Source organism: Gossypium hirsutum, chromosome D10, assembly GCF_007990345.1.
Source record: "Gossypium hirsutum isolate 1008001.06 chromosome D10, Gossypium_hirsutum_v2.1, whole genome shotgun sequence".
In the NCBI taxonomy this organism is placed as follows: domain Eukaryota; kingdom Viridiplantae; phylum Streptophyta; class Magnoliopsida; order Malvales; family Malvaceae; genus Gossypium; species Gossypium hirsutum.
Window position 1 is genome coordinate 27995571 of NC_053446.1, and position 11817 is coordinate 28007387.

General features: G+C 33.5%; 1 protein-coding gene and 1 non-coding gene across 2 annotated transcripts; one reads left to right on the plus strand and one right to left on the minus strand.

Annotated features, from left to right (window-relative positions):
• The first annotated feature begins 4124 nt into the window (after positions 1–4124).
• Positions 4125–4235, plus strand: LOC121222788 (small nucleolar RNA R71). The gene has a single exon (XR_005920159.1). It is a non-coding gene; the product is annotated as a small nucleolar RNA R71 (small nucleolar RNA).
• A 5814-nt stretch (positions 4236–10049) lies between these two features.
• Positions 10050–10610, minus strand: LOC107915445 (uncharacterized). The gene has a single exon (XM_016844606.1). The coding sequence runs from the start codon at positions 10608–10610 to the stop codon at positions 10050–10052; it is 561 nt and encodes a 186-aa protein (XP_016700095.1).
• Between the last annotated feature and the right edge of the window lie 1207 nt (positions 10611–11817).

Genomic DNA, 11817 nt, shown 5'->3' on the forward strand with positions numbered 1-11817 from the left:
TATCACAAAATTATAATCATGACTAGCCATACCAAAGGCTAATCATTGTCAAACATCTCCCTACTACACTATTGCCATATCATGAATCTTAACACCAAAATTAATCAGCCATGACATATGGCATAAAAAGAAAATCGAATTACCAAGACTTACGACCTAACGTTATAAAACCAAATCCAACCGAACATTTATGCCATTTTCGCATGGCTAAAATTTTACATACCAAATTTCAACAAAACATATTAGCCTATACATGCCGAAATGTTCTCCTAGACCGACTAAAAAGAAAATACCAAAAGTTGCTAGCCGGTGTGATGACTCCGATGACGGCCCGATCACGCAAAAAGAGACGAGTCCAAGAAACCTAAAATAGGTGACAAGGAAACACCGAGTGAGTATATAACTCAGTAAGTCATAAGCAATGCACTACCATCCATTAATAACATTATCACAAGAGGAAGCAAAATGGAACGAGGCTAGTTACTCCATCCATACCGAACCATACCATAGTTCCTCAAACCTATCGGTTCAAGCTCATACCAAGTCATGCATTCACACTCCATATACTAATCAATAGGATATTTGAGGCATTTTCATACATCATTTTATTTTCGTTACAATCATACAACTAAACGACCTTTCACCTATTCCATGATAAATCTTATGTACGTGACTTCAATTATAATTGTCACATAGGTTCAAACTTACCAAGCTCAACTTCAAATATAAACATAGCGCTTATTAGTCACGAACTCGAGGTACTTACCCGATCCGCTGTCCGTGGTCAACTCAATAATGTCGCACACTTAGTGTCCATAGTGATTCAAAAGTATATATTAAGTCCGCATACTCAGTGCTATATAATCAACTTGCACACTTAGTGCTATATAATCAAACTCGCACACTTAGTGCTACATAATCAAACTCGCACACTTAGTGCTGTACAATTTAAACCCGCACACTTAGCGCCAATCTCATGATCATAAATGTTTATACCCGCACTCTTAGTGCCGAGATCAACAACTCAATACATCTCACCTCTTTTCTTTTCATTCAACACTTTCATCACCACATACATACATGTATATATATATTTATCATTCCATTCAGCATCATTACATAGACGTTATGACCATTTAAATTAATACAAACTATATGCTTAATGACTTACTTTATGTTGGGTAAAATAATTCCGAGTCGGCTACTCGATGACCTTCGATTTCCCCTTGTTGGACGCCTCTCCTTTAGGTTCTTGAGCTTAAATAAATAAATCAACTAGTTTAATTACCTTGCTAGTTATTTATATCCCGTAACATTAATAGTTTCATATCAAAAGAAGCATACGGCAACATTTTATTTCAAGGTACATATTCATAATTCAAATTCGACCATATAAACCAATATCATCCACTTGATCAATTATAGAGAATTAAAGTTAATATCACCATGTGTACTCTATATGGCCCATTATACATAATCAAATTTAACATCATCTATATATTTACTCATATGGCCGAATATACATACCCCCCATATAATATCATTTTCATTCCATTTAACATTTAATTTCCACCACATAAACACTTGGCCGAATAATCCTAAACTAGCAAAACTCCACATTTGTTCATACCATCTTTTAAATTCACATGTATATTTTATTTTTACATGAACCATAGCCGAATCGTTTTAACCATGAGTAACATAACAAGCATAAATCATACTTATGGATATACCATGGCCGATTCAATCTAATCACATCCAAAATCATCAACCATTTTCAATGCATATAACATATATAAACATGAATAAGTTTCATATAATCTCTTAACACATTAATTTCTTTCATCAACAATCTTTTGTTTCTTTATCCATCAAAACTTAAAGGTAAGAAAAAATCAAGTTCTTCTCACATATACCATAACCGAAAGTTCCATCCAACACTCTAAATTCAAAATTTTAGTATGGCTAGGTAAGAAAAACGTGATGATTAACCTGAACAACTAAGATTTCAAAAGAAAGATTAACAATATTTACTAACCTCCTATTCATTCAAAAGGCCGAATGCCTTTGCCCCCCCTCTTTTTCTTCTTCTTGTACGGCTAAGAAGAACAAGGTAATAACCCCCTTTTTTTTTACTTCTTTTATTATCCTTAGTATTTCTTTTATTATTTCCTTTCCTTTACATAAAATAATGACCACTTCATGGAAATTTACCACATATTCTAATATATGCTCCATCATGGCCGGCCACTATGTATAAAAGAAGGAGTATTTGACATGCAAAGCCATTATTCTCACTACATGCTTTAATAGGTCCTTATAAATTAACCTATCACATTTCAAAATTTTCTCACATAAGTCCTATTTACTAAAATTCACCTACAATTAAACAAAATTCAAATATGAAATTTTCACACATGCATATATACATATAATAAGCATCAAATATGACAGCTAATTATTTTTATGACTCGGTTTAGAGGTCCCGAAACCAATTCCCGACTAGGGTCAATTTTGGGCTGTCACAGCTCCCCTATCTTCCTCGCTCGGTTGATGGCCACATTTAAAGGTTTTAGTCTCACCATTAATTTTCATAGTTAATTCATTTTGCTCTAAATCAATGGTGGTTATAGAGGTGGCTAGAAAGGGTCTCCCTAATAAGATCGGTATTTCATGATCTTTTTCGAAATCAAGTACTACAAAATCCATAGGAACAATAAAGTTTGCACCTTGACTAACACATCTTCTAGTACCCCCTTCGGGTGTACTAAAGACCTGTCAGATAATTGCAAAATTATTTGAGTTTCTTTAAGATTCCCTAACACGAGTTTTTTAAAAATTGATAGGGGCATTAAATTAATACTAGCTTCTAAATCGCATAAGGCTCTATTAAAGTGAATACTCCCTATTTCTATGGGAATAGTAAAATTGCTCGGGTCTTTCAAATTTCGCGATACTTGTCTAAAACTAATTACACTATAGGAAACACTTAAATTAACTTGTTCTTGTAGCTAGATTTTCTTACTCATTGCCATCATCTCCTTTAAAAACATGGAGTACTTGGAAACCTTCTCAATTAACTCAATTAAAGGTAGGTTAACATTTAAGGTTTTAAAAAATTTCAAAAAACTTACAAATTCATCCTCGTCTCGCTTTTGTCTTTCTTCTAATCATGATGGAGATGAGACTTTTGTGATTTTGGCATCTTTAGGTGTCTCATTTCCTGTCTCAGCCGTTGGCGCATTTTCCTCTTCTAGTTCAGGTCCATCTTCCACTTTTAGGGGATTGTCTTGAGGTTCATCAATATTATCTACAGTTTCCTCCTGGGTAGGTATTTCTGGGCTACTCAGTACCTTGCTCGATTAGTGTGCTATAGCTTTCACATGCTCGTTACCTTCCCTTCATGGATTATCCTTTGTATTGCTAGGAATACACGTGCCAATTTGTCTTTTAATGTCACCCATCATGCTTATCAATTGGCTCATTTGATCTTCAGGCTTAGTCAATGTTCTTGTTCAGTTAGTGCACTCATATTGCATCTGCTTGACATCTGTTCTCATTGACTGCATCTCTCCCTCATTTCTATGTAGACGTTAGCCACATGCAATATGTTTACTTGGGTTGGTTCTATCCTAAGGTTTTTGCAAGTAAGGAGGTTGGTAGTTAGTATTTTTAACTTTATTTGAACTGTGACCTCTTCCTTAGTTTCCTCTCTATCTCAACTTCGGGTGATCTCTCTAGCCAAGATTGTCTGTATTCGAATAAGGGTTTTCACCCCTATTCCCAATGTAATTTATATCCTCAGCAATATTATTAATATAATGGAAGAGTGGCTTGTCTTCTCCATGCATAGACATTGTAGAAGCAAATTCGATACAGTTGAATCTATCTACTATTTCTAATACTTGTCATACTCTTGAATGGCTTTAACCGTAGCGGGTTTCTAGCCATATGTGAATCATTCTGTTGGCCACTTAAAGGAGTTTAATGTCATATTTTCAATAATTTCATACACATCCTCATACGTCCTATTCATAAGGGCTCCTCCTCCTGCTCCGTCTAATCTAGATCTTGAGTTTCCATCCAACCCATTATAAAATATATGCAATCTCATCCACTCAGGAAATCTGTGGTGGGGAAATTTTTGAATCAACATTTTGAAGCATTCCCACACCTCATAAAAGATTTCTCCTTCATTCTGTCTAAAGACAACAATCTCTCTTCTTAATAGGACTACATTACTACTCGGGAAAAACTTCTGTAAAAATTTTCCAACAAGTTCATCCCAAGTTGTGATGGATCTTAGAGCCTACAAGTCTAACCAAGAAAAGACTTTATCAATCAGAGAAAAGGGGAACAACCGAAGATGAATACAATAATCAGTGACCCCATTATACTTAAAAATATCATAAAGTTAAGAAACAGTTTCAAATGTTGATTAGGTTCCTCTGTCATAGTGCCCCTAAATTGCAAATTATTTTGGATCATTTCTATCATCACCAGTTTGATTTCAAAACTATTAGTTGTAATCGTCGGTCTTGATATACTTTTCTAAACCATGTTTAGACTTGGTAAGGCATAGTCCCATAAATTTCCCTCATTCTGAGCCATATGCACGTTTGCAAGTAATTGTGGTGTTGGTGGATCTCTTCAGGCGTTATCTTCAGCGTCGCCAAACAATGGATTGTCACGTGGTACGTTAACTACAACAAGTGGTAGTTGTTCTTGCATCTGATGTTGCTCATGTCGGCGGTTCCTTCAGATTATTTTCTCTGGATCTGTGGCTGCTACAATAACTGTGCCCCTAATGTGAGTCATACACTAAACCCAGAAAGAATAGATTAGTAATACTAAAAGAAAATAATAGCGTATCTATAGCTAAGAAATTTCCTAAATATTCTTTTGGGAATATGAAAATTAAAATCAATCTAGTAATGTCACCTCCCCAGCAACGGCGCAACAACTTGACCACCTCCAGACTTACTAACGTCCAAAGTGTGAATACCGCAATAAAATAGAGAGTTATGAGGCAGTATCAGCAAGTATACGGGTTGAGTTTTAATATAGATTTTACAACAAAGTAAGTGAGTACTTCGAGGATTGTACCCATGGGAGGTGAGTACTAAATCAATCTTCACCTAAACAATTAAAGATCTAACTAATACTTTAAGTGATTTATAGTACGAGAGTAAAATAAGAAGTATTTTTATGGTTTGTAAATAATGAAATAAAATATCATAAAAAGAAATTAAAACTGCAAGAGATGGAGATAAATAAAGTAAATCAAATCTAAGGATGGGTGACCAACTCGCTTCGATAATTCCAATTAATTGTCGTCTTGGGTTCCTTGTCAACCAACTAGTTGCTACACTAGCCGGATCTTCCGATCTTCCACTAACATAATGAGTCAGCAAGAACTACTTATATTCCAACCTCACAGTCCAAACTAACTTGGGGTAAAGGTATTCACGAATGGGCAATATCAATTTTTGGCTAATTCTCACCTTGATGACTTCCCAAGGTTGTCAGGCTTAGGGTTTGTTTAACGTTCTTCATTTTCCAAATAGTTGATTCATTGAGTAACCCTACAAAATAGTTAAGAGATCATGCCTCCACTCGCCAGTTCCCTATAGAAGGATTAGTTCCTCATGGCTTTCATAAACATGGAAAGAAGGGAAGAATTAATCATAGGGAATGGATTGAATAGAGATTTTAAGAAAGCCTGTTTGATATTAATGAATAGTGTGAATCCATAGGAGATGATCTCCTTTAGAATCAGATCCCTTGAAGAAAACAAATAACTAAAACTATGAAGACCTAGGAAAGAAATAAAACAAGACTAAATTTGATAGAAGAAACTAGGTTAATGCTTCAGTGTCTTTAACATGTGCTAAAGAGGCCTATTTATAGCCTTCAAGTAGTCGTCATCCTTAACCTTAAGTTAGCTAACGTTCTCGAGCTTAAAGTTTGATTGTGTTGACCAAAATGCCTCTACTTCATGTTTTATTCTTGTCACAGAGGCGATATTGCTACACACTAGGACCTGTGTCGTGATATAGCAACTAGTATTTTCCTGTGTAGCCATATTTAGAGGTATGTCGCGACACCCTTATCCTATGTCCCGACATTGAAGGTAGTTTCTCGCTTTCACTATTCTGCTCTCTATGTTGCGACATTGCATCTCCTATGTTACGACATAGCATCCAATATTGACCCAAAATTCCTTCTAATGGTCTCATGCACACTCATGAAGTACATTAGCTTTCCCTTAGGTCTCATTCGGCACTTAAGGTTAATAAAAGACTCAATGTGTACATTTTATTGAATGTAAATAGAACTAAAGAAACTTAATTAAAACATAACAAAAAATGTTTGTATTCAAGCTCCTTAAATGTGAAAACTAGTTTAATCTACTACATCGAATCATGACAGAACAATAAGCCAAACCAAAACCATATATACAAATAGGTACAAGTAAAGCCAAAACACACCATATGATCAAACTAATCTAAAGTACCTATTACATCAAATTCCTATACATGCCATTTATAACCATTCGTCAAAATAGCCAAAAACTATCAAAATGGTCGACGGATAGTGTGATAGAGCTCCAATAAGATTGTAACCGGTTGAGCTTTCTGAATATCTATAAGACAGAGAAAAACAACTATGTAAGCCACTGGTGCTTAGTAAGTACTTACCAAATAAATAATTACATGATTAAACCATTCAAGCATTATTTTTTCCCTATATGCACATTTTTTCCTAATCACACCACTTTACAAGTTAGAAACTATACACATATATAAGAACATATTAATCATAACATGAAATATACCATGCATAAGATTTCAATATATAAATCATCAATCACACATTCAATCATCTTCTTTTTCCATTGAAATTTTCATAACCATTCCATATCACATAACAAACATATACTTAATAGTTCATTCAATGATATCCTTTTCAAATACGTCATTTTCATTTGCTGTCCTTTTTGGATAACATCATTTTAAACCTTTTTCATTTGATATCCTTTTTGGATTTTCGGATAACATCCTTTTCATCCTTTTCATTGATTTGGAAATATTGGCTGTAATGCCATGGTATCTTTCAACCATGGTCTTTTTCCATTTTGAGTATAACACCATGATGTATTTCAATCATAGTCCTTTTCTTTTCTTAAATCAAGACAATCTTGAACATCAATACATAGATACATATATAAATTATCAATTAATCTTATAAATTTAAATATAATATTTTAAAATAAAATAGGAACTTACCTCAATTAATATGCTGGTAAAAGTAGAGTTGATGATTAATCTAACATCTTCTCCTTTCCTCGATTCAAGTCTGGATGATTCGATTGTTGATCTAAATAGTAATTTAACTTAATTAAATAATTCAATTTGCTTAAAATAACTAATTCAAACCTATAATCCATTTTAACGTGAATTTACAAAATTAACCCTAACATTTTAACTTTTATGCAATTTAGTCCCTAAACTTGAAACAACTTAGCCACAATTAATAAAATTTCATGCTAGCCAATTTTCATAGGGTTCCCTAACAGCCTATATTTATCAAATTTTCATATTAACACCTATGAATTTTACTCTTTTAACAAATTAATCCCTAATACTCAATATCACTAAAAATCTCTTAACAAAATAAGCTTATTCCTCAATCAAACTTAATATTCTATCAACCAAATTCACAAACACATGTAAATTATTCATGGAAATCCCCTAAATATTTAAAAATTTTACAAATTGACCCTCAAGCTAGCTAGATTAAGTTAATACGAGCTTAAAAACATAAAAATCACTAAAAACAGATAAAAAATGCATACCATGCAAAGGACTAAAGCTTGGCTGAAAATTTCTTCCTTCTCTAATGGTGAAATTAGTTATGGCAAAACAAATTAAGGAAGATGCTAGTTTTTTTTTTTTACCTTTTTTTTGTTTATTCTTTTAATTTAAGTACTAAATTACAAATGTATCATTTAAAATCATCAAATTTTACACAAAAACCAATCTACCAACATACACTAACTTAAAATATGGTATTATTACCATTTAAGTATTTTAGTATATATTTCTTTAACCATTTAACTCCTTTAACTAATAGAAACTCACTTTTACAACCTCTACAATTTAGTCCTTTTTATTAAATTAACTAACAAAACATTAAAATTTCTTAACGAAAATTTAATACGACCCTAATAAATACTCGTAAAAATTAAATAAATATTAAAATATTAATTCACATATCAGAATCATGGTCCTAAAACCACTATTTCTAACATCACTAAAAATAGGTTGTTATAGAGTGGGTCATCATCTTCCTCTTCGGCAGACTCAGTGTTAAAAACACTTCTGCCAGATTAGAAGTACTCATGCCTACAAGTATCTCTACGTTGCTCCCACTTCGATGAGGCTCCCTATGTTGCTGATCGTTTGTTGGTCTATTATTAGGAGTTAGTTCTGGAACAGTTTCTATAGGATTTCGTATATTTCCCGAAAGCTTATCGAGTATCTCTTTACTCCGAGGTTTGAAGTCATTCATGTAATTTTCTTCAAGGAAAGTAACATGAGTTAAGACTATAACAATTTTCTCTTTTGAGTTATAAAACAAAGTACCCTTTGTTCCTTTTGGATATTCTACAAACATGCATAATTCTGTTCGTGAGTCCAACTTCCTCATATTTTTATCCAATACGTAGGTCGAGCATCCCTAAATCCTAAAATGATTAAGATTCAACTTCCTGCCATGCCACAATTCATATAGGGTTTTTTATACTGCCTTAGTTGGAACATCATTCAGAATATAGCAAGTCGTTTATACAGTGTATCCCCAAAAAGAGATTGACAACTTCGAACAACTTAACATTGAATGTATCATGTCTAACAACGTTCGATTTCTTCTCTTTTTCACGACGTTCTGTTGTGGAGTGCCCGACGCGGTTAATTGAGATATAATCCGATTCTCTATAAGGTACCCTAAGAACTCATTAGATAAATATTCCCCACCTCGATCAGAATAAAGTGCCTTTATGGGTAAACGTAGTTGTTTCTCCACTTTTGGACAAAACTATTTGAATTTATCAAATGTTGCACTCCTGCGGTGCATTAGGTATACATACTTATATATGGAATAGACATCAATAAAAGTTACATAATAATCATAATCACCTCTTGCACTAACGCTCATGGGGCCACATACATTAGTCTGCATAAGCTCTAGGGGTTTTTCGACCCTCGTTCCTTTTGCATTAAAAGATCACTTAGTCATCTTATCTTTCAAGCAAGATTCAAATTGTGGAAGATCAACTTCTTTAAGTGAACATAAGATTTTTCTTTCACAAGTCTAGTGATTCTTTCTCGATTAATATGACCAAGTATCAAATGTCAAAGGTACGCCTCATTAGAGTGAGAAGTTTTAAGTCTTTTATTCGATTATTTAGTCTTAAGCAGTGTGTACATCTTTGGTTTGATACAATAGAGATTATTTGGCATCCATCCATTACAGATAAAATTACGATTTCTAAATAGTGAAATTCCACTATTAAAAGTTACGGTCAAGCTGTCTTTATGTAAACTTACAACGAAAATTAAGTTTCTTTTGAAACTTCTTACATATTAAATGTCTCTTTAATAATATTCCTAAAATTATCAAAATAAAAATGTACATCTCCCACTGCTTCAGTTGCCACACTTGTTTCGTTCTTGGTTCACAACGATAAGCTCTTTTATCTAAGATCTTTCGTCTCCTCGAACCTTTGTAAAGAAACTCAAACATGATTAGTGGCTCCCGAATTAATGACCTGCTGGTTTATTAAGTCTTCCACTTAACAATGTTCTATTTTCAAGAGTTTCAAACATTTGCATTTGGTAGCTCGATATTCTTTCCACTCTTTATAGTTTACCTTAAAGTGTCCTTTCTTGTTGTAAAAGAAGCATTTAGACTTAGATAAGTCTTTTGGCTTTCTGGTTATCATCCTTTCCACTTGTGGTGGCCCAAAGACCACAGCTTTGCCTTTCTTAGCACTCTTTATTTTCCTTCTTCAGGAATAAGTGACGACTAATATTCGCTTCAACTCTTCGGATCGGCTGACCGATGCTTAACATCAACTCATAGGATTGTAACTCTTTCATTAGTTGTGTAAGCATCAAGTTTTTGTTGCCAAGGATATATACGGCCCAAAAACCAACAAAATCCTTAGACAAGCTTTTGAACACCATCTCTATTTGGGTGTTTGGATCCAAATTGGCCTCATTGTTTGTGACCTCGACAAAGTAACCCATAAAAGTGATAATATGATCTTTGGCTGGAGTGTCGGGCTTTTGTTGGATATTCATTAAACTAGTTATAGCAGACTGTCGAGCCAATGTAGCTTGGCCTCCGAACATGTCTTCTAGCTTATCTAAAATCTCTTTAGTAGTCTTACAGCTCTTTAGTTGCTTATGCATGGTGTTGGTCATGCTTGCCAGCATATAACAATGAGCTATCTCATCAAACTCTTCCCAGTGTTTTCTAGCCTCAGCTTGAGTGGCCAGATGACACTTAGTATCAAGAACTGTTTTAAGTTTCTCATAGCCCATGAAAATTATGAAGTTCCTTTTCCTTTCCTTATAGTTGTTTCCGTTCAACTTGTTTTTAGTGAGTATGTTAATAAGGGAGTTGGTGCCCCTTTCAAACAGAAAATTAAAACAATCATATATTAATATCTTTGTATTAAGCAAATGTTTGAAAAAAATTTTCAACATTACTGTAATCTCCCTAACCCGGCCTAAATGTTATGGCTAGATTGAAAAGGCTACATTAGTCATCGAAATGGCTAAGCTAACTTACGTTACTTTTAAAGACCTTAAATAAAATCATTTTAGAGAAAAACCGTAGTTGTACTTTGAGTTAGTTTAAAAAATTTCATTTGTTAGGTCATTTGAACTTCAGATTCATTTTATTATTGACAGTTTTGTTCTAGAAAGACCATTTCTTCGTTGCTTTGCTTGTAAAGCAACTTTATGTTAACTAATGCAGCGGAAAAACCATTATTCATGTCATTTTAGAAATCTAGTTACCTTATCGATTTTTTTCAAAAATGATTTCTTTACAATGCAGGGAGATTAGGGAACAATGTCAACTTTTACTTAAGCCAGTTATCATGCGTTTTCTGGTTGTTATGCTTTAATAATCCATGCATGCAAAAATCCCCGAATGAAAAGTTACCAAACCACAAACCAAAAGTAATTAAAAATTACAAACCAAAACCAATAGAGATTTAATAAGACTTATTAAAAATAGTCTGAGGTCCAAGGTTATTCTTCGTATGTCAGGTTCGGTCTAGTTTCGAGGTTTGCCTAAAAAGTTAAACACTATGGGAGAGTGAGCTTATAAAAGGTCAGTGTAAGTCAAACAGTTATTTAAACAGACATAAATATAAAATACAGTGAAACATATTAGCATTAACAGAAGAACACAACCATTATTGGAATTAGGGTTGCGCAAAATTTGATTCGACTAAAAAAAATTGAATTTCAAATTATTCGAATCGAGTTATTCGAATTAATTGAGTTAATCAAGTCAACTTGAATTTTTTTTGAATTTCGAGTTTTTATTGAGTTGAGTTTTCGAATTCAAATTCGAATAACTCAAATAATTCTAATAAATCGAATATTAAACTATCCCTTACCCCTCGGTTTCTGCCCCCACCAACTCTTCTCTTCAATTTTTCTTTACTTTCCCTTTCTCTTCAATTTTTTTTTACTTTCCCTCCTCTTTCACCCTAAAAATCAAATCCCTCGACAA